The following is a 24,583-nucleotide window of genomic DNA, read 5'->3' on the forward strand; positions in this document are numbered from 1 at the left end:
AAGAATCTTTCCTCCCTCGGGATCATGTAGATGGAATCTATGTGAAAAAAAACTGTAATGCAGCGGAGGTTATGAAATACTACAGCGTGTCCTCTGAATAGGAATTACAAGACCGCGCTGTGTGTGGTAGACCTCTCTGCAATATCAATTTCTAGTGATAGTGTATGCATCTCAAAGAAACATAACATACTATCAGTGTCACTGCACAACTTTGGTAATCCCCAGACTTTCCTTCCAGTGCCACCATAAGGTTCACTATTGTTTTTTGTTGCAATAATTTAACTATGTTCCCCAGAGCATGGGCTGTAAAAACTCTGACCCTACATATACCACTTTCATCACATCAAAATGTCACTTTGTCCACAACTTTGGTTCAAAACCAAAAACCTGTGAAACTAGTGACATTGCCATCAGCCTCATTTTTGTCTTTTGTGCTAAGTAGCAAAAATATTAGTATGCTAATAGGCTACGATAAGATGGTAAATATTAACATGTGACTGTCATCATAGGTGATAGTGTTTGTTTGAGGATTTAGCTGTGCTTATATTCAGTCAACCTCACAAAGGTATTAGCAAACCTTTACACTCTTATTTTGTTTCTTAATGAGAAGGTCAAAGTTCATGGTTTGTGGCAGACCAATAAATGAGTAAGATGGGGTTCAGTGTTTGTATTATTAATGTTTGTATACATACATACCTAGAATAACATTGAGATAGGGTGTCTTGAATGACAAGTTTACAGCCCACTCTCACTGAAAAAATGGCCGTATACTGTAGGTTGACTGTGCAAGCATGTTATTACAACCCATATTTATGCTTATGTAAGGCAGTGCCTTATAGTGGCTGCAGTAATTATTATGGGAGCAGATGAGGAAGTGAGGTGATGTGGTGTAAAAAGACAGTCCCTATAGGCAGCGATGGTGGATGGGTCAAACAAGCACAGGACTTTTATCCAGGACACCTGTGTTTGTGAAGTCAATGTTGACTTCTTTTAATAACGTAGCATTGTATGCTAGTTTGTGTAGTGTACCACAGTAGGTACACTACACAAACTAGCATACATTAGGTACTAGGGATGCCTCACATCGGTATCGGCCAATATTCGCTTTGTTGACTGCCAATTGGCCTGTCTGCAAATAAGATGACATTCACAGATGGCAGTGGTCGATGTTTTTGCACATGGGAGACATTTCCATTCAGGACTTTCTGATAGAAATCTATGTATTTTAACCCAAACCACAATTTTCCTTACCTTAACCATGAAATGGCTTTCTGGCAGAAAGCCCCGAAGGCAGACTTATGCCAACAGTAATGTTTTTCAGTTGTGTCACATCAATTTCGCGCAGGCTAAAAACCTGGGCTCAAAACTAACAGTGTCCTGTTGTCTCAGGGACAATAGAAAATGCGTTTGAGACAAACAGAGATCTTGTGAACAACAAATCGGTGTAGAAATTGGCAGGAGGAGAGCTAGTTAACCTTAGCTCTAAGCAGCCGGTGGCCTCAACTAACAGCTAAAGTAGATTGATTGAGTGATTTCATTGTCAGTTTTGTGCTGCACCAAGCAAAGCAATAAACATGAAATAATTTAGAAACTTATGTAAAACAGAGCTGTTTAGTTTCTGAATAAAATGTACAATACTTAGCTTTGAGACAGTATGAACACATATGGACACTGATGATAAGATATGTGGTTGTATTTAATCATTTTGAATACCAAGTCATGCTTTGGATTCAGATTAATTAAAAATTCCAGTTACCTAATGGTCAACACACACACACACACACACACACACAGGATGTACATTATCCCCACCATTCTTGTCAAGTAACTAAATTACCCTTCATCCCTCTCCACCCCAAAATATTACTGACCAAAGGGCGATCCATTCTCAGTGGCGGGTGAAATGACCTGAGCTGTGAAATGACCTGAAATTGCTGAGTGAATGGCTCGTCTGATTGCTTCATCATTCCTTAGAGTAGTCTCCATTGGAGGGCCCATTTCTGGACACATTTTTCTCTTTGCAAGTATTGTGCGTATGAGAGACCTGCAGATGGAGTAGAGGAATAAAAAAAAAAGTGAAAATATTCAAACACATACCAAAACAAATAACATGGCAGCCCACCGAAACCTACACTAATGAGCAGAGATGGAAACCCAGAGAAGAACGGACACTTATTTACTCAGTAGCACAGTATTTTTCTCTACATCTCTCACATGTATGTATGACTGCCAATTAGTCCATAGATGAAAGATTCCTGTGATGCCAAAAAGCGAAATACCTGAGGTCTCTTGTGAGATCCTCCGTGACAAGCTGCTTGGCCCCGTACTGATTTACTTTGTCTGTAATCCCTTGTTATATTTCCAGCTGAGCGCCTGTCACTCTCCATCAGTTTCTAATGCACTGACTCTCACTGTCTTTTCCTGTTTGTGCAGGTATGATGTTGACTCGAAGAGCGCCAACCTGTCAAAACACGTGAGTACTTAATTACGCGTGTTTTTGTGCGCACATTGCGGCATGTGTGTTTGCTGTTATTTTTGTCTCGTTGCACTTTTGCTGATTTCATTTGGAGGGTCTAAGTGTTTGTGTGAGCATGATTGCTGCCCTCGTTATTACCTCCCATTAGCCTCATTTTCAGCCACATAACAGCAATTTGGCCATTACAATGAGTGTGTTTATCATCTTCTGTAATAGCACAACAAACAGCCTGTAGTTCATTTAGAAATGAATAAACACTGATTTCCCCTGTCCTCCCTTTTTTTCCCCCTCACTGATAGCAGTGATAAGCATAACGGTAATTAGGAACAACAGTGTGATAACTTGGGCTTAGCCAGTAATAGCTGTGTCCTGTCGTCTACATCCTGACGATTGTAGCTCAAGCAGTCCGAGCTCATACCAGTGAAGGTTTTCTGGTCATGATTAGGGCCGTTCATTAGCCATGTAAGCCTGTTGATTTTCATATGTTTGGTTGATTTTTGATCACTGGATCAATTGTGATACAACGTGGTAATTAGTGAGCTACAGAGAGTTGCTGGCAGGTGGATTTTTGTCACCTTCAGACAGAGTCAGGCTTATTAGCTATAAGCTTATTTTCCAAAATGTCTTACCTTTCATTTAAAACAACACTTTACCCACAAACTGACCATTTGTATGTCAGATACTCGCCACTTGTTACCTTGAACTCGTGAAGAATCTAAAAAAGACAAACATTCTTGATGAATCAAAGTCATTAGGGATGGCAATTGGAAACATGAGTTAACAAAAACTCACTCAACTCTTGCAGTATAATCCAAATCTCATTTACCCAGTCATATGCTCAGACTTCCTTAACACATGCATTTATGCTAAAATGTTAACATATAAAACACTTCAACCTCAAAATAGCATGCCCTAAACATGCGTGAGCACACGTGTGTATAAGCTCTTTGTGAGCAGAGTTCATATGCACCCGTGTGCCCAGAAATGCTTCTCAGATATTTTAAATGGTCTGCAAAGGTCTTAAAAGGCATCAAATTCATTAATTTTGAAGTATGGCCTTAGATTCACTTTCTTATAAATTTAAATTTTCTTCTTCGTCTTTCAAAATTCTTAAAAATGCTACAACATGGGATTTTATGAATTGCTTTTTTCCCCTCAACATTGCATTGTAAAATCTCAAAATGATATAATTGGTAACCCCTGTCCACTAACTATAGCTGTCACTAGGGCTGCAACGATTAGTCGACTAATCGATAACTAATCGACTATTAAAATAAATGGTGACTGTTTTAGTAATCAACTAATCGGTTTGAGTCTTTTTTCATAGAAAAGTACTATAAAAGTACCCCAAAATACTCTTATTGCAGCTTCTTACATTCAAATATTGGCAGCTTTACACACTCCCCCATGATGGTGAACTAAAAGCCTTTGGCGTGAGTACGAAACAAGACATTAGATGACATCATTTTGGGGTTTGGGAGAGACAAACCGACATTTTTCAACATTTTAACACATTTTTCGATAAAACAATTAGTCGACTAATTGAAGAAAATATCAACAGATTAGTCGACAATGAAAATAATCGTTGGTTGCAGCCCTAGCTGTCACTGTAATCTGGACAACATGGAGAAGTGCAAATCCAATAAAATTGGCTATTTAAGCAACATTTAGCAGCATGGCCAAACAAGTACAAGGTGTATTTTATGCAACAAGTTTTTGATACTTGGCACAGTAGGAATCAAGGCAGTGAAATCCCATGTGCAGTGTTAAAAAAATGAAATGAGACTTGGATTATGCTGAAAGATGAGAGAGTTTGTGAACAGATGTTTTGAGATAGTTTTGCTTTTATTAAACTTGGCCCCTGATACCTGAATTCATGAAAAATGTTCACTTTTGTTGGATTCTCTGTTCATCATGGAGGCTCGTGAGAAAAACAAAGTTTTCTTCACGAATTTAAGATAACCCGCGGTGAATAACTGATACACAGATGGCCATTTTGCAGGTGAAGTATTGCTTTAATTGGTGGCACTATTATCGTACAACAGTGAGGGAACTACTGTTTAAATGTACAGCTTTAATCCGTTCACTGAGCTGTATGTGTTTCCCAAATGTCTGTGTTTGTCTTTAATCTTGTGTGCACATCTGTTTTCACGAAATCAGCTTTTGAGTGATATCTGAGACGTGTTTGGGCAGGTGTTCGCTTTGGTAACAGTCAATACTGACCTGGACTGTCACTGTCCAATGCATGGAAGTCAAAGCAACAATAAAAATGATGGAAGGCAATAAATGATAATAACAGCTGTCTTCTCTTCTCATAAACTCTGGCCATTACTGGAAATTTACATTTATAGCTTCATTGTCTGTAATGGCAGTGTGCTGTCAGGCTTAGTTTCCTTTTTCTATTCATCAGTATTTGTCCACTATCTGGAAGAGAATCACTGTGACCGTGTATACACAGTATGTGTATACACAGTATGTGTCCGTGAAAGACCCATATCAAGTTATTCTCACTTGACTTTTGTCTCTCAGTCTGCCACTTAGCAGACTCACATTGTGCCTTGAGGTGACACACTCCAGCCCTTAGCTCTTATCAGCATTTGCTCTTCAGTGTCCGACCCAGCTGGTCTGCCCACATATCATATGACATAGCCAAACCGTCATATGACTTCCTTTGTATCATAAACAAATGGAAAGAGGCAGGGATTATTGGAAGACACATTAGAGGATGGGGAATTTATGACTTGAGGCTTTACAGACAAGTATGTCATCTTTCAGCACGCTTCATCCTAATGTTAGAAGCCTACAGTGCTATAAAAGACTATTATAAAGAAAACTTTCCTTTGTGCAAGTAGTTTACAGAACTAAACATAACTTGCAATAAGAGAACAGCACTCAGACATGTTTTGTGTCCTACGGTGATAATAATGTTACAACGCTAATGTTCATCTGCTGTCCGAGGGGGATTAACGACTACTACTTAGAATTACAAAACAAAATATAAGATGATCATGTGAAACATATAATCTCATACTGCATGCTCTGTTTTAATGGTGTATTTTTTTTATTGGAATATAGCTAAAAAATAAATGAAACAATGCTTGCCCTATCAGGGGGCATCTGGTTAGGAACATAAGAGGCTTGTTTCCCCTGTTTTCCCATTATGTAACTGTGGTATTTCTAACAACACTTTCCCAACAGCTACCCTGAAATTGGGAAGAATTATATTTATTTTTCTGGCTTTTTGTCATAGAGCCATTTCATGACCTCAGGGGAATAAGTATAATAGATGTAATTGAGGCTCTCTGTCGAGGCACAGGACACAAGGCTGTATTTTCTGTACTTTTGTTGAAGTGCTCATCGAAGGGAATGGAGAGCCAGTAGGAAGAGGATTTTATGAAGCTGTTATGCTCAATTACAGCAAACTGATGTGCAGTAACAATATGTGGCTTCAGACTGAATGGGACAATGCAACGCAAACAGGAACCTTACAGTATGTGCAGTCTAATTGATTTCAGTGCCGGACCGTAGTGGTGGTGTTACCTTCAACTCCACATTGTACAAACTGCAAACCACAAATCAAATATCATCAATATCAGTGGCCAATTTTATGCCCAAGGCACACCAACTGGCAAGCCAAATAGTCAATACAAGGCGCACCTGTATTTACATCTGTACACAATAGCTTCTGTAATGTATATTATCACTCTTTTCACCATATAAGACAATAAAGATAAGAAGAAATAAGACAGGTAGCTTTCGTGATACCTTTGACTTTTTTTCTCTTTTCTTTTGGTGTTAGGTCGTCTTCACTGGTGCCATGTTGTAATTTACTCTGTACAATCAAGCGACCCAATGTCCCACTCACGGCTTTCTCCTTTTATATGTATTCAGCTGCCAATCACGACTTTTATGTCTCACACACTAATAATTCCCACGCGTGACAGGTGACCAGTAGGTCCCCAGTGAGGATTTTTATATGAAATTATTTTTTAGCGTGAGTTTGCCTCTTTACTAGAAAATGGATGAGCACAACATACTCATACAGTCAATTAAAAATTAATTCATAACTTTTTGTTTAGGCCCAGTTGAATATTGCAATAATAATGTGTGGTTATCACAAAATCCCACTGAACCACTGATCTAGGCTATATTAGCGAGCATACACTTCATGACAGTGATGACACTTAAGAGGCTGTAATATTTGCTGTCACTCACCAACACCCCAGCTTCCTGTCTGTTTCTATTACACCTTCAAAAAGATCATATGTGCCCGAGGTGAATGGGTTTAGGGTGTCTGCTGGGTAATGTTAGCTAAACAAAGGGCAAATGCTAACTTAGTTTTTGTTATTAAAGAAAAAAAGAATATACAATGGGATTAGGAGTGCTGCTTCTAATCAGGTGCCAACTAGTCATTAAAACAAGCAAGTGAAATACAGACAACACAATCATTTTGAAATAGGAAAAGAAGTAGTGTAAAACTTTGTTGTATCAAGCTGTTGTACATGTAAAATAAACTGTGGATTGCACTTAATAACTGGAGTATTGCTCTTGCAATGACCTGAATCTGGCCAGATAAGGTATCTATCTCAGAAAAATCTGTAAGGCATTCGAGCCATAGTGGTTCAGCAACTGACCTTGAAGTCTCGGAGCATCTAATGAGCAAAAAAACTGAACTGAAGTTTACTTTTGCATGAGTTTTCAGAGTTTAGAATTTTTGAATGGCTGAATGGAAGCCATCAAATGCACTGCTGGCATTTATTTGTAAGTATCTGTATGAAACGAAGTGTTGATAAATTGAACACTAGACTGAGAAGCACTCCCAGTCTCTCAAAAGCAAATTTAGTCTCTCTCTGTTTCCTTTAAGGACTTATTTTTCCTCATTTGTTGTATTGTTGCTGTCCCTCGTCTGCTCTCATCTCTCTTCCTTGTCTTTCCCTCTCACTGCTGCATTCTGTCACCTGTTCTCTTTTATTTCATTGCCATACCATTTTTCTCTCACTTTCTCTCCATCTTGATCTCTCCATTTCCCATTTCCCCCCTCCCCGCCCCCCCTTGCCTCACTTTCTTGTAATCAATAATCTCATATAAGACCAGACAGGCATGTTGGCTTGGAGGCAGCGTACCAGCATTGATGCAGGTCTCAGGGGGAGGGAAGGCCAGAGAGCCAATCCATTAGATGGTGTCTTAACATGGGAGTTGGAGGCTGCAGGCACACCTGGGAACCGGGTGAGAAAGAGTGTGGAATATTAGAGGGACAGGTTGAGAGAGTGGGGGAGAGGAAAAACACACACTTTCCACTTTATGAGATCACACTCATTTCTGTCTCCATATGCAGATAGATAGGAGGCCAGGCTGATCTATTTTGAACACATTTCAGAGATGCATTGAAAATCAAAGGCAGATCAAGGCATCTGTAAAAACTCTGTGTACCACCTTTTAATAAGTCACCTTTTAGAAAGCTTTTGTGAAGCTTCTGTCTCACTGGACTAAAAATTCACCAACACCCACTAACATCTGGCTTTTTGTATTTCTGTATTTAGCTGGAAAGGTTTCATCTGCATTCATACTCAGAACAAATGACTCTAGTCATGGATATTTAGTTGATTGGCAGTGATGGAAACATTACACCCGGGTGGACGCACTATTTTCGCCCCTCTTCTGGCACGATGCAATGACGTGCTGCCACAAAATACCATCCGTCTCTGTCAAAGCAGCGCTGGAACATAATTTCAAATCAGTCAGCAGGAGTTGGAATGAGTGGCTGAATAAGTGACAGATATGACAACAAGTAACCACTCAAACATTCAGTGGGCTTAGTGCTGCTTTCTGTTGTTTACTAACCCTGATTTCTGGCATGTTTGTGACACACCCATTGATGTATAAAGAGAACTAGATACAACACCGGAGGCAGGGCCCCGTTCATTCCTATGACAGTTACCCAGTGGCCCATGAAGTCAGAAGTTCGACTCTTTCAAAATTTCAGGATATTCCACTCTGCTTTCGCATCATTGTGCCATAGAGCAGGCGCACTAGAGACTTCAGACTTCACTACGCTAACATGGATGAAATAATTTAACTTGACTGGACTTTCAAAGCATTATTGGACCGACTATCCAACACTGATAGCGAATTGAGTTATTTTGAGAGTTACGTAAGAGGATTTATACTAGAGTTGATACTGATACCAGTATCGGAAATGCCTCCGATACTGCCTAAAATGCCGTATCGGGTATTGGCGAGTACAGCCTATGACCAATCCGATACCATGTAATGCCTCACGTCATTACGCATACGCATGCTACAGACAAACAAAACGGAAACGGAGCAGAGTTTAAAAAGCATTCTACTGTACCCTTTAAAATGACTTTTTTACCAAATTGTGCGGCTGCACTTTAACCTGTGTCTTGATCTGTGTCAACACTGGATAATAATAATAAAAAAAGTTTTATGGCATTCATTCTACTATTATGTATTAATTTCTTAATATTTTACATAGAGTTTTAGGAGTTGAGACATACACCAATTCATATCCCATCCATTTTTATTTTACACGCTGGTATCGGATCGGTACTCGGTATCGGCAGATACCTTAGGTTCAGGGATCGGAATTGGTATCGGGAAGGAAAAAGTGGTATCGGTACATCTCTAATTTATACCATTCTTATGTCTGTATGGTAAATATGAAGCTACCACTAGCAGCTAGCTATGTTATCTTAGTGCTACGAGTGGAAACAACTAGACTGGCTGTCAGATTAGCTTTTCAGTTAGCATCCAACCTGGGGTACCTAGAGGAATGGCCACAATTTTTTATTGTTTGTGCAGTGCTGTAGAAAGAGAAAAATAAAAACACTCAAAGTTCACCATAGGGCTAACATGGCTGTTCTATACAATTATTTAACTACTCATTCCTTTTTCAAATATAGTTTTAGAGTTTGAACAGGATTCAGCAGATCGTTGAGGGCGACAGCGACGTTCACGTAATATGGTAAACAAGCCAAGCTAGCCCCCCAAGCTCCTGCATGCTTACTGTACTAACCATGTATTGGAAATGTGCAACAACATTTTTTGCACACAATAGATATCAAACTAAAGCCAGAGACTGTATTGTATTAAGTTGCTGTGAGCTGTAAATTTACCACTTCCAAGCAGAATTAGGATATTTCATCATCTTGGAACCTGACCGGGCAAAGCCTCTCCTCCACCAGGCAGCTACTTCTATCTTACTCAGACTCACCCTGGCTCTGGGTCTGCAGCTGCCTGAAAGCTCTCAATCTCCAGCCGAATCTGGGAACTGAAACGTCCCCAAAAGTACACTGCAATTGATCTGGAATTTAAGCATTAACACAGTGATACATTAACAGTTCCAGCTCCTGCCACAGAGTAGATTTATGGATGAGAGGCATTAAGATCTCAGTTTTTTCTTCTTCAAACTAGTATCCATAATGTTTTTTTTACTTTACTGTCCACACTCGTTTTCCTTTGTTAATTGCAGTCTTATCCATCAGACAGTTGATTTTTCCAGAACATTACTTAATGGAACGACACCCACACAACTACATTTTTTTCTGATTGTGTCTTTTTTTAGCCCACGCTGTTATATATTTAGCAGTTAGCTGCACACAGCCAGCTCTCCGTTGGACCTCATGCTGGCCACGGTGGCGGTTGCTAGGTGATTTATGACTTTACTGCCCAGCCTCTACATCATAGGCAGTAGAACATATCATAAAAAGTCATTTTAAAATATTGCAGCACTCAGTGTGGCTAAAACAAATAGTCATGTGACTATATGCATGCAACACTGGTGAGATAAATGAGCTCGAGAGGTCGACATGAAGCTGGGTAGATGGATTGATACAGAGACAGAATAACATAAGAGGCTAATCAATGGAGCAAAGAAAATCCATTATGTTAGTGCTGCTTGGAGCGGCTCCAGTCAGATATTAGAGACACTGTCCAATAATGACGAACGAGCTCAACAGCGTGCGCGGTGATATTGGGATCGAGATGGCATGTTTCTGTAATAGCTTCCATTATCGGAGAGAGGGCTCTGCAATTGTTTGTGTGTTTCATACTTAGCTTTTATTTTGATAACTGTTTCCAGGACTGATACACACAAATTTTTAGTGCATGTACTTTTCTCTCCATCTCTCTGCCCGTCCCTCTGTATCAGCTGTAAAGTTTCATTGTGTGATGGCGATTTAATCTACCAGGAAAGTGGCAAGGGAGCAGAGCGTGGCAGGTGCGAGGGCTGGTGGGAGGAAAGCTCAATCTATTTGGCAGTATTATCTGTCAGTGGGGAACGTGGAGGGATTTGAAATGGTTTGGCTCTGTAGAGTTGTGCTCTGTAGCGATCAGGGACAAAGGGGATTTTTGTTTCTCTATGGCTGTGAGTAATTATGTCAATTTTGTTTTATCAATTGAATTGAACTGTGTATTTTTGTACTCTGTCTTGCCTTTGTTTTTTTTTCAACTCTCTCTCTCTTCTCCTATCGGCAGGATTTTCTGGGCCAGGCCTACTGTACTCTCGGAGAGGTGGTTGGATCATTGGGCAGTCGCTTGGAAAAACCTCTTGGGTGAGTAGGTGTGCCCGTAGCTGGAGTGTGCTGATATTTAAGTAATTATCCGACCAACGTTGAGTGATGATCACAGAAAAAGACATCAAACAGCTGTCAGAGCTGTCAGAGATGTTCTGCCCTGCAGAGCAGGGCCCAGGCATTTCCTTTGGGAGTTGCTATGTTCAAGCCTCGACTGTGTGCAAGCGTCGAGGAATTCAGATATTTCCATTCTTACCATTGCGTTCTTACCGTTTGAGCACCAAAACCCGAGTGCCATCTAGTTCCATTACATTCAAGAGAGGACAGTTTCTTTACGCTGGCTTCCCATCAGGTTCAAGGATTCGTTTCAAGATACTTGTTCTCACGTATAGAGCCCTCCACGTTCAGGCGCCTGAATACATCAATGATCAATGATCTCCTCCATCCATATATTGTTACTAGGTCCCTTAGGTCTTCAGAACAGGACATACTGGCTGTGCATTTGAAGTAGGGGCTCCAACACTATGGAACTTCGGTAAATGACAGTCCGTCAATCACCATCTGTAAGATTGGTACTGTAAATCCCCATCGCTAACTCTACAGTAAATGAACAAAAAGGTGACTTTTTAACAACCAGTGTGAAAACCAGTAAATCTCTGAGCCATATATGTATACAGTCAAGGTACAGAGCTTTAGAGCCGTGAGATATTTGCGAATTTACTCTGTACGGGATAATATCTGCCGTTTGGTAATTGGAGTGACTGAATAAGTATCAAGGGTGAATCCCTGACATCTGTTTCTGGATATGCTAAGCTGAGGAACAGTACACACCTTCACTTTTTTAATGAACATACACGCACATGCACACAAAAACGCTCCCACACACTTGAGGGTATTTTTACATATACAAACCAATAGACTTGTAACATCGATTGTTTTCATCAGGCTTGTTAGGCAGTCTGTCTTCTGCAGCAGTACATATAGATCACAGTGTTTCCTTGTGTGCATGTAAGCCCAAGTATACTTTAACATTCCTTTGTTGCTGATGTAGCACCAGATGTGAGTGTGCAACTTTACAAAGTGTTCTCTGTGTACATGAAGTTGTCCGAGTTAATTAAAATCATGAAGATAAAGCAGAACATAATAGATTAAATGAGCCTGCTATCTTTAAGCTTTAGAGATAAATGCATCCTTTTTCATATAAGTGAAATACAAGAACCCATTTGGGATATCCTCATGTTCACACTTCATTCTCCACCCTTCAGTTGTCCAAAGAAGACTGTCTTCACTCTCAACAATATGACATGCATCACACATAAAGGTTAATGCTGTCAGAGTGACCTGTACTGTGATATTTAGTACGTAACAGCTGAAATACACTTAAATCTGTCACATCAGACTTAAAGCATGTTATCCATCCACAGAGGATGAATACATTTACACATCATTGTCACTCTTCATCTTTAATTTGTCATCACTGATGTGCATGAGAGCATGTTCTTGTGCAAACCTACGAAGTAACAAGAGTGTGACGTTCAGGATTTTTAACATTCTATTTAAATTCAGAATACTAATAGCCTTTTCTCATCAGTGCAGTGCAGAAATAGGGTGCGGAAATATGGAAAATCTGCATGCAAATGTTACGCCTGACAGCTGTCCTCACTGGCTCTAGTCCAAATTATTATTGTTCCTCTGCTCCATTTTCGTCATTAAAAAAAGAGTTTCCTCACAAACAGTGCCTGTGTCCACTCCACAAAACACAAACATATCTAGAGAGTGTCAAAATACACTCTCACTACAGCCACAAAGATTCATAGCCTGCAACGACACCACTCAGTAATGTACCAACTACACCAAATACCTGCTCAGACCTTTGAACTACCAAATCTACCAAGCAATCCAAACAATCACCCCGTCATGAAGAAATGTGAGTAGCTTGCTCTTCTTTGGGGATTCAGCCCTTACTACCATCATGATATCACTGCTGCACGGAATACTACATAATGCCAGGGAAACAGGATTGTTTGACTAACATAAGGTTCCATGACCAACAAATAATGTTAGCAAGTGCAGTTACGTTAACATCTTCATTGTATCAGCTGAAGCAGACACCAAATTAGCTAGCTAGCTGTAACCTGGAGATACGACATCAGTTGGAGCAAAGGATTTCATTTGTCGGACATATATTTCTGCAGGCAGAAATCCGCTAATATCGAGGGCTGAATATATTTCCCCCTACACACTGTAGGGGTGTGCAAGCATTCATAAGAACCCACACATTCAGTTTTTATAAATTTCTGTGTGAATTTTTCATACAAAAATCTAATACCGGTCTTATATTTATTCTAAACCGTTGTGCTCAAGCTACTCCAGCTGTCAAAAATGCCCCTCTGTGCTTTGTTAAAAAACTGTTGGTGTGTAAGTAAGTGATAAAGGCTTTTGGCTGTTAAAAAAACATATATATATCATTTTGCCTTCTTTGTGACATATTTCTGCTGCTGTTGGCCCAAATCTTTCTGCCACTACAGTTCCTCACTGACACAGATATTTTACCAAACACTGCAAAAGAGGAAAGCTGGGATGCAGGGTGCTTAACTGCTCTGTGTCAAACATAACAAATTACCAGCTTTAGTATTCGCTTGCACCGTGCAGTTGTATTAAAATCGTTAACCACAGAAAGTTCATATTAGAATTCTTTGAGCAGCTTCATTAGGAAGCCTAATTAGAATACATCATTACCTAGTTTTATCCGTGATGCTGCTCTTTTGGCCCCCTCTGTTTCACATATTTCTTCCCTCTCATGGCGAAGCCCACTTGGCTCCCTTTCAATTGTGTCTTTTTAATCCAATTTTCTTCTTCATCTGAATCCTTCACGAGCCTCGAGATCTAAAAAGGAGGGTGTCGGGGGAAATAACAGCCAAGCTGGCATCCTTTCACTGAACACTGTCAACAACCTGGCAACCTGTGTGTGTCTTTTAGTGTGTGTTCTACTTTTTTTTCTTCTATTCGTTTCAAAGCAACACTGTCATCCACTTGAGCGGCAATCGCCATGGTGATTGCAGTGGCAGGTTTCCCACTCACAGGGAAAGATAGAGACAGAGAGACCTGTCCACCCATGTATGTGTGTTTGCACATGCTTGTACATGCACTATGGACCCCTCCAAAGTGCAGAATGATGTTGTCTGAAGCACTGAAGCGCTCCCCTCCCCTCCCTCTACTCTACTCCTCATCATCCATATAAAAACACACACACTCACAGACAGCACACACATACTACATTTATTTGTAATATTGACACAAATGGCAAAAGATTTATTTGTTTGTAAATGTACGAGACACGTCATACTGAAGACGATCAATCACTTTTATTGAGTATTCTCTTTTACGCTCCCATTTTTATGGCTGCAAAAATGTGTTGAATAGAAATCACAAGATGTTATTGTAATTATTTGGAGAAAAGGTTGTGTGAGAAAAGGTTGTTGGGGAAAATAGATTGAACGGAAAACTTTAATAGCTAAAGAAAAACGAATGTGGGAGTTGTTTACTTTCAGGTGCTGAAGACATTTGAGTATTGTACCATTCTACTGCAAATATACGCAACAGAAAAATAAGACTGATAAATTTATTAGATTTTTATCTTCCACAGGTGTCAAGTAGAACATTTATAGACCCTGTTTTCAAAGACTTCCTGAGTGATTTGGTGCAGACATAAAAAGAAACCCTGTCAACATTTATTAAAAACAAAGGCACAGAAGCCACAGCTGGTGCAGTTGTTGTCTTGCTGGGGTTGTATGTAAGTTTGTGTGTATGTGTGTGCCTGTGTGTTTGTCTGCATATGTGTATATGTGTGTGTGTGTGTGTGTGTGTGTGTGTGTGAGACTTTGGCAGACACACACCTGCAGCCTGACACAACTGGGGGAATCTTTAACAATTTTAATGAGTGCTAATTACAGCTAATTACATTGTTCAATCAAACTCCAATGGGCATTCAGGAGTCTGCGTGGTTGTGTGTGTGTGTGTGTGTTTGTGTGTGAGAGAGAGACAGAAACAGAGAAAGAGACTGAGAGTAACGAGCAACAGAATGCTAAACAATGACAAGCACACTATCCTGCAATGTTTGGCTCTTGCAATTGTTGGAGCACAACAGGTATCGCATGTGTTTTCATGCGTCTCTGTGTTGTCTGAGCACTCTCAGTCCTGCTGGTGCCTCTTTTCTTTTAATCCCCATTTGACCATTACCCATCTCGTAAAACCTTAACAGGATCTTTAATTGATGTTATATCAGTTCTTGGACTCTCTAGTTGGGTAGCTGCATTTGTTTGGACATGAATACAACACATTTACAATGTGCGTTTTACCGCAGGTTGTGACACATGACCTCTTGTGACCTCTTGTATATGATTGGCTCTGTGTGATGTCATGAATATGTTGTAAACAGGGTCCAAAACTAACTTTTTTTACTAAATTTTTTACCAGCCAGGCAGATATTTTACCAGCCAACCAAATAATAATAATTTAAAGGAAAAAAAGTCAAGTCACTTAATGCTGCCGGTGGATGAGACTGGGGGGTTGGCGGCAGTGGCGGCAGTATTTGTCTGATTTGAAGGTTTATTCTGCAACAGAAAACATGTTGTGTGACTGATGGTGATTTTAATAAATTAATCTATCATAATTAAAACAACTGGAGACTGAAAACAAACTGATATATGGGTCTGATCACTTTTTTAATAAATTGACATCATTCCAGACAGGAGGATGTAAGTGTTTCTGTGACTTCCTCTACGGACTGAAGGCTGCTGGAAACTGTCGGGAAACTGTCCAACTTCACTGCAGCTTTTTGTCACCGCTCCCGCTGCAGCCGCCTGCTCTCGTCTACTTTCTAGGCAAGGCACAGTTCATCTCGAATGAGCCTTCCACCTCGGCACGCTGTGATGATGTCATGACTGATGCACTCACGTGACCAAAGATCGTCTCTGCCTGAAATACACATTACTCTGCCAGGAAACCAGCCGATACCAGCATCGTTCTCTAGTAACAAAAAATGCATTTTTCGCTGGTAAAAAAATAACTCGCCAGAGTGGCGAGTGGTCTTAAAAATTTACCAGCCAGAGACAAAATCTAACCGTAATTTGCGAGTGTTAGTTTTGGACCCTGGTTGTACACAAGCTAACTCGCTAACAGTTTGCAAGGCTGAGGTCAGGATGCATGTCCATAAGAAAAGCCAGCATTTCTGATCGGAAGGAGAAACGCACCTACTTTTAAACATTATGAAAGCCTTGGGTATCAACAGGTTTTTGGATATGTGTAAATATCACAATGCATCAACCTTTTCAAGATTGTTGTTGAAGGAATGAAAGAGGAAGGCTGTGTTTGCAGAGTCGAACAAGTCCGCCACTGGTGGGAAACTTTGAAAAAACACAATTTTACACGAAGAACCAAAATGGCACAAGCAGCTCTGGCCATTCCACTTTTCCATATTTTGACAAAACAAAACTTAGATATACTTTGCAGGATTTAATGGGGAAAAAAAAGGCAATGTAACGACTCAGACAGAAGTAATCCCCCTTAATCATCGCTTATGACCCACTCTCAGTGTGTGGTGAGGCATGTTTCTGCAGAGACTCTGCCCTCTGCCTGTATTTTCTTCTTATTCTTCTGTGTTCAGGCACACAAGCATGTAAAGTTGAGACTTAATGAAAAGGTAGAAGCCAGGTGTCAGGCTGTAGGCAGCACACATCTGAGAGGAGGCTACGAAAGTCATGGACACAGCACTGAAAAAACGCAGCCACCAAGCAAACGAAACCGGTATTCTCTTGAATATTCAGTGGGCAGTTTGTAGGTTTGGTCTGAATTTTCTGTCTTCCCCTCTTTTCCTTTCTGTGTTTTCTCCTCTCCAACCCTCCATCTTTATCTTTCTCACACTCGCCACCTTCTTTTTTTTTTGTCCCTGCCTTTTTTGTTTTCACAAACAAGATCTTTTATTGTCCACAGGGTCAGAGAGAAGCCCTGGTGAACTATAGGAGAGCCAAGTGAGCTACAGTTTTAGATACAAGTGAGCCAAGAATGCTGACACACATACACACACACACACACACACACACACACACACAAAGGCTGCTGGCTGTGAATACAAGCCTGATTGTGTAGATTTGTAAAAGAGGGACAAAGAAACTGTATCTGCCTCTGGTGTGACATGGATTTGATGATTGCGTTCCTTCTGTGTGAGAGAATTATGATTATGAGTTTCCTTTTGGGGGAGAAAGTGTGTGATTGTGTCGGGCATGACTGAGAATAGATGGAGTCTCATGGTTTTATAATTATAATTGATATTTCATTCAGGTATTCTCCCTTCATCTAGAATATAATGAAAATGACATATTTGTTAGATGTGTGTGTGTGTGTGCCTGAGCTCCTGTTTGTGCATGCATGTGTGTTACGATGGAGGCCAGAAGTAGCCCAGACTTAATTACCCGTCTCTCGCCAGGCGCTGATTGCAAATCTATGTGTCTTGATTAGAGGATTCGCAGTGTTTCCTCTGTCTGTCACACACACACACACACACACACACACACACACACACATTCCTGAAGCACTTCTCAACTTTGGAGTGCTTTTCTGTGTCGTGAATAAACTAAATAAGAGCAAGTGTTGTACCTGGATAAACTGGTATACATTTTTCAGATGTTAAGCATTTTCAAAGGATCTGTTTTTACTCAAAACACACATTAAATTCAGTCACTGCACTGTAAATGTCAAACACAGAAATGTAACAGTTAAACACCCAATTTTCTGGCTTTAAACGAACCCTGGTCCGCTTCCACAGATAATTCGGTTGGTTTGGAGTGGTGTGAACGCTCATTCGAACTCTGGTGCGGACCAAACGAGCAAACCCTGGTCCGCTTGAAAACTGGGGGTCTCGGTTCATTTGCAAGTGAACCCTGGTGCATTTCGCTTATGGTGGGAAATGCAAACGGACTATCCAGCAAACCAATGAGAGGAGGTCAACCAAAGAGAGGAAGTGATCTAGAGCGCAGCACATTTTGGGTATAAAAAACAAAGCCAACAGTGCAAACTGGGAGAAGCAGAGGTAAAAAAAAAAAAAAAAAATGGAAAAGCTGAAATGTCTCGTGGGCAGATGTGGAGCAGTGAGGAGATGCAGGCACTTATTGATATGTGGTCAGAGGACTATATATCGCAGTTGCTTGTGGCTACCCACAACGGATTTCTGTTTGCCAATTGATGAGTTGGGTTTTCTTCTTCCTCATGCTTTTTTTCTTCCTGGTCAGTGGTCATTTCGAGCAATACTGCCCCCAGTCTGCAAGTGTGAAATTTTTTGGTATTCCCTGTCCAATCGAACCGAGTCCCCAAGATTATCTTGGTGTGAATGCGCCCTAAAACGCTCAGTGTTTGCAGCTAGTAGGGTTGGAAATCTCTAGTTTCATTGCGGTACAAGATTCTATCAATTCTCTTGACAACAATACGATATTTGCTTATATCTCAAAGTCTGCCACGATAAGACTTTGATCAGGGGCCTGTGATCCATATGAGACCCACATGCCCATTTCAGACAGTCTGCTACAGCATAAGCTGCCACTCCTTTCTTTTCTGCTTCTGGCTATACAAGATACACATAAAACAGCACATAGGATAAGTTAACGTTCTGACAGAGAGCCCTTTCTGGGAGTAATCTTTGTGTCTTTGTATAACTTCAAGAATATCTGACTAAAAGACCTGAAGGAAAACTTCTCCCAACAGCCACTAATATTGCCGTAGCGAGAAGTTAGCGGAGTGAGATGCCCGGCCAGGCACGTACATCATGTTTCCTGAGTATTTTGTCCCGTAATGGCTCTGTTTACGTACTGTATGGCATGTGTTTTGCCTATTAGTGAGCAGCAAATAATCTTCATCTTACCTGCCATCATTTGCCTGTTGCTGTGTGCCGCTGACACAGAGTTTCAAAATAAAGGCTTATCCTAAAGATAATGATATGGATCGATGTTTTCACTTTGCATTATTCCGGCACCATTTCCGCAGGGTGTGTGTCAGCTCCGCCCCGCACCCTCAAGCATTCTGACCATACATGCCCGCACAATAGATTGAGTCCTCTCCTGTCCCACAGGAAAAAACATGTTACTTACTGTGATAATAAGAATGAAGAAAGTGAGAACGCCGAGAAAAATGGGAGAAATGGACTATCTACACATCAATGACAGGATAAGGACTACCACACTGATAATATAAAAACAAACTGTGGTGACATGGCAATCCAACATGTTCTTTTTCTAATGTTTGTGTTTATTTGACTCCTCTTTTGGGAGATCTGTGTTACATTTTCAAAAATGCAATAAAGAAAAAGTATCAAAAAAAGAGTGAAGAAAGTGTACCTATTGGTAATGAGTAGCAAAATTACACTCTGGTGCATAATTACACTCATAATGTTATGCCCTTTTTATATTTATCTTTTCATAAAAATTTTAATTATGCCATTATAACAGGGACTTCGGAAGTATTACTGTATTCAGAATTGATGTGAACTGATGCAGTGATATTTTTGACAACACTAATTGCAGCTCCACAATATGCTGCCACTGTGCACGTGTTGTCATGTTTCTTTGCCGAGATGGAAAAACTAATTCCCCAGTGGCAGTTTGAACACACATTCACATGAATTGCCATGCACAATTTAGAAAGCAATGTTGTGATGCCTGACTTTTGTTTAGATTTAATCTTTGAGCTGGTCCTTCTTGTATTTACCACATATTCTCTCTGTACACGTGTGCGTGTGTGTGTAAGGCAGTTCTGTAAGATACATTATTCATCTAGAATCTATACAGTCCTGTCAGCTGCCACCTACGTGTCATTTTACGGCAGATCTCTTAGACAGAATAATGACCGCCGCTCTGAGAAATAGAGGAGTGAGAGCAAGCATTTGAAGAAATAACGAGCAGAGGAATCCCATTCGATATCTCACAGCGGGGGCCCCGGCTCGACAGAGTTGTCATGGCGACGTGGATTCCGGTCGCTTGTTCAGTGTGTGTGTGTGTGTGTGTGTGTGTGTGTGTGCGCCTCTTTAACTCTTTCTCCCTGCATATTGTTGCAGTGAGATGACATGATTGAGACTGAGAGGGTGAGAATCAATGCAGTATTAAGAGGGACAGAGAGAACTTTTCATAATCTTTAGTTTGCTCCTGAAAAGTACAAGGCACACACAACCCAAGTTGAGAATTGGACAGGACCGACCCTCTGCTCATAGGTTTTCAAGTGGTGCCTATATGTACACTGATAAAGGCTTTGCAAACTGATGTCATTCTACCTGTTGATACTGGCTGCTAAAAGATCCCCTTATTTCAGTATAAAAGTGATGGGGGGAAAAATCCACAGTACTTGTTTTGTACAAAAATGTATTTATTTGTAAACATCTTTTTATTAGTTTATGTTGCCAGAAAACAATATATATAGAGAGAGATTTGACATAATGAAACTTACTGGAACAGTGTGTAGTTCAGTGGCGTCTAGTGCTGAGGATTGTAGATTGCAACCAGCTGAAAGTACACCTAAAACACAACAATTCTTGTTTTCAGGTAATTATTCAATTTCTGCTAATATATCCCTCTAAATCCTATACACTGGACCTTTAAATTGATTAATGGTGTATTGTGTGTGTACATATTGTTACCTAGCATGAATATATTATACAAACATATATACTTTAACATAAATTGGCATGTATGCACAAGCAGATGCAGATGTACACCTGCACATATGTACACAAGACCTAAATCCATATACGTCACACGCACACATGCAAAAAACCTTATCGCCATACCCAGTTGAGCCCGCCTGATGTTATTCAGAGAGCAGAAATTATTCAGAAGCAAAAATATGTTGAAAAGTTGAAGTTAATTTGAGGCTTCAGCAGTCTGAGTAAATCATATCAAGTGGATATCTTCCAGAGTTTCAACAAGTTTTTTTTGTCACTTTCCCTCCACCGCAGCTAGGCAGAGAAACTGTGCAGGGTATTTATACTGAAAATATTGCAACCTTAATGTCATCAAATCACTCTCTGGAAGGTGTTTGAGTTAAACTATAAAATAGCATAAAATCACAGGTCTTAATGGTCTTGATCATGAATTGCTGATCTGAAATGATGTTGTGTTTAGTTCTGAATTAATACTGGTGATGTCTGCAGCTTGTGTGGCTGCTACACTGACAACCCAAGCAGCTCATTATTTTTAATTAGCTCTGTCTCTTTGTGTCCATTTTGTATTTTGATACACATCGCGCTGTGTGTCAACAACTGTTTACGCTGCTCATCGAGCAAAAATGGACCACAGAGGAAGAGCAGGAGAGCATGTAAAAGAGCTCCTCGCTGAAAGGTGAAGAGCAGGAATCTGAGAGAGCTGTTAAATGATTTTGTTGAATTGTCAGAATGAGATGAAGTGGATAGAGTCAAGTGTGAATATTGAGCATAAATAACCACTATTTTGCCAACATGTTTTTTTTTTTTAAATTCATTGTTGTGGTTAGCAGTCACGTGTTTCTCCTTCACACCTGCATCTCATGCCCAACTTGTGATGTAATCTGATATTCATGTAGTCAATTGTTGTTGCATGTGCCATAGATGTCACAATAAGCTACAAGGCATGAAAATGGTTTCTGAGGCACTACATTTGCCTAAATTCAGAGTTTGTGCTGAAAAACGTTCTCAGTAAAGCTCTCTCCGGGCGTCATTAGTGTTATAGAACTAGAAAAGGTCAGTTTTATTTATTTGGCTCATGCACATATACTTCCATGTGGATGGTAAAATATTTTATGAGAGGATGTTCATAATCCAAGGGGGTACGCCTGGGAAAATATTTCACGTAATGTCCCAGCAGCAGAACAGGCAAATCTACTTAAAGTAATCATTACAAAGAGTTATTGGCACTACTTAATGATATAAATACCTGGTGTTTGTGTGTCAATAATATTAGCTACACGCAGTATATCAGTCTTGCCATATTGAGTTTGTGCTCTCTGATTGTATTTGCTGCTTTAGGCAGGTGAATAAGGTCACTTTCTATCATTCTTCCTGGTGTTTGTTTATCTACTCTGTCCTCATTAGTGTCAATCAGTCCTCCTCTGAATATCTTTTAATCATTCTACGCACATAATGCAAACAAAACCTCATTTCCCCGTGCTGTCTGCAAATAAAATGAAATGAGAAAAAGTCTCCTCTCTCCCCAAGGTGCTATTTTAGTTTCATATCCCATCCTACGATTTCTGAGGAAAGAGGTATTGCTGTTAGAATATAAGCCTAGCATCAGTTCCAGGATCTATTTCATTTTGTCTGCCATTTCAAAAGCACTCCCCCCCCAGTTCCCAGTGCTAGAGTAAAAGGAGACTTGAATTACATTCACACAGAGGTCCTCAACCCCAATTCTGCGCTGTTTAAATGACTGCCTGAGTGGATTTGTGCCAGGTGGGTCTCTCAGAGCAGAGCTCATCAGACAACCGGCCTCTTTGTCGGATTGGAAGACCTCTCAAAAGTCAAGTCAAATTATGTTATGCTGCTGTTTCTCCCACACAGACAGCTTCCTTTTTAAGGAGCTGTATGAGACATGGAGAGTGTTTAAGGGCAAGTGTGTCCATTCTTTGAAGTTCATGAGAAATATGTGTATATCCAAAAACTAGAGTGTTAAAACTCCAACTTGTGATGTCATAAGGTATAAAGTCTGAAGCTGCTCTACAGGTGAAAGATAGCTGACACTGAGAGCACCCAGGGGAATGATCTGAGTATATGGGCACATTTTCTGTTTCAGGACTGAGAACACTACAATAGAATAAAGATCATTTGGGTTTAAAAAAAGGAACTAAAGGGCCACAAATTCATTCTACCGTTCATTGTCAGTAGAGCAGCTCCACACTACTGTCTGAGACTTATTTTTGTGGTTTCTGGCTTTGAGAGGGAGTGGCTCATATTCACACTTTTCTACACCATGGAAATAACACATTGGAACTATTAATTTAGGTGGTGCTCCCCTCTGATGTTGCAGTAAACACTATTTGCTTTGTAAAGATATAGTGGAGTCATGGTGTCCTAAACACAGAATGAATTTACACTTTTTTTGTAGTCAGAGCTTCTCTGTGATTTGTGAGAGTATGACTGGTTACAGAAGAGAGGATGAATGTCAGAAACTAAACAGTCTGACTCTGTCAACTTCCTAATGGACTTAAGGAAACATTGCAGTTGTAGACAGTGTAACCAGTCAGGTCTGTGAGTGTGTTTGTACGGGAGGAGTTGCTGGGAGTGATGTCACTGGGTTCACCTGTAAGACCATGGTGTTTATTCAGAGAAAGTGCTTACACATCACACCTCCTATCCACACCTTCACCACAGCTGCCACGCTACACACACACACACACACACACACACACACACACAAACACAAACACAAACACCTCCTGCTCAACAGTGTTCCTTTTGTATCTTGGAAATGTTTTCGGCTATGTGAAGTAGTAAAACTTTCCATGAGATTTGTTCCTGACCTGAGTCTAAACATGTCCTCATGAATGTGACGTTTCCAGTAGCTCTTACTTCACATTTAAGGCTGCTGGATCCAAATATAGATCAGCAAGTTTAATATCCATATAGGGACAGCAGAGAAATATCATCTAAGGGTGGTAATTCCGGTCAGGAAATATGAGATACCGTCTAGTTTTTCCACAATGTCATGACCTCGATCGCAGAGAACAGCCCAGAATACATGTAGAGTTAACTATATGTCATGCCACATGCATTCACCATATGATTGTGACGTCTTAACCCGTTGTTGTGTCTTTTGTGTACATACAGAGGCATTCCAGGGAAGAAATGTGGGACCATTATTGTGAAAGCTGAGGAGCTGAACAACTGCAGGGTAAGGATGGATGTACACCCCCTGAACATTTTTCCAATGTCTGTTATGTTTCTTTATCTTTTCTGTTTCAATTTCTGCTCTGTGTTTGTCTAACTGCTTCTTTTTCTGGCAGGACATTTGTATGGGTTTGGATTTAAGGCACAATAGCTGAATTTTGATCATCTGTCTGTAGACTTGAGAAAAAGTTCAGATGGTGTAGGAGGCAAGGGCCCTTTCTTTTATTAATTTATTATTCAATAAAACTTTATAGAACAACCAAATCTTTACTGAGATATCTAAACTCTTTAAAGCATTTCAAAGTATTTTTGGTGATGTATTTAGTAGTTACAGGAATGTACACTCTGACTTAAGAAATTAAACGGAAAAATTTAAAGAGTGGCTCCATATACTCCCAAAAAGAAGCAAAATATTATCAGATGAATCACAAATATTACTGACTACATCAGTGTATAATACTGTGAGTAAAATAAATAAGATGTAGTGCAAACAGTAATCTTAAGTGTTTTTTCCTTTCCTTTTACTTTTATCGCTGTTGGATGATAAAAAAACAACTTTACTTAAGTTTACTTGATAATAGGTATCCTAATAACGTTTATGACAGTTTGCAAACCAAACCATAAATAAATGAATATTTAAATATATAAAATTGTATCGTGTGCAACCATAAACTGTTA

General features: G+C 40.0%; 1 protein-coding gene across 3 annotated transcripts in view; it reads left to right on the plus strand.

Annotated features, from left to right (window-relative positions):
* The window catches only part of LOC125882634 (copine-8), a 123,536-nt gene that overhangs the window by 43,357 nt on the left and 55,596 nt on the right, over positions 1–24,583 (plus strand). For all 3 annotated transcript variants that reach the window (XM_049566438.1, XM_049566439.1, XM_049566440.1), the window contains exons 5-7: positions 2,434–2,473; positions 10,973–11,049; positions 23,846–23,909. In XM_049566438.1, coding sequence (XP_049422395.1) covers positions 2,434–2,473; positions 10,973–11,049; positions 23,846–23,909 — 181 coding nt within the window. The remainder of the gene's footprint in view (positions 1–2,433; positions 2,474–10,972; positions 11,050–23,845; positions 23,910–24,583) is intronic.

Source organism: Epinephelus fuscoguttatus, linkage group LG22 (genome assembly GCF_011397635.1).
Source record: "Epinephelus fuscoguttatus linkage group LG22, E.fuscoguttatus.final_Chr_v1".
NCBI classification, from domain to species: domain Eukaryota; kingdom Metazoa; phylum Chordata; class Actinopteri; order Perciformes; family Serranidae; genus Epinephelus; species Epinephelus fuscoguttatus.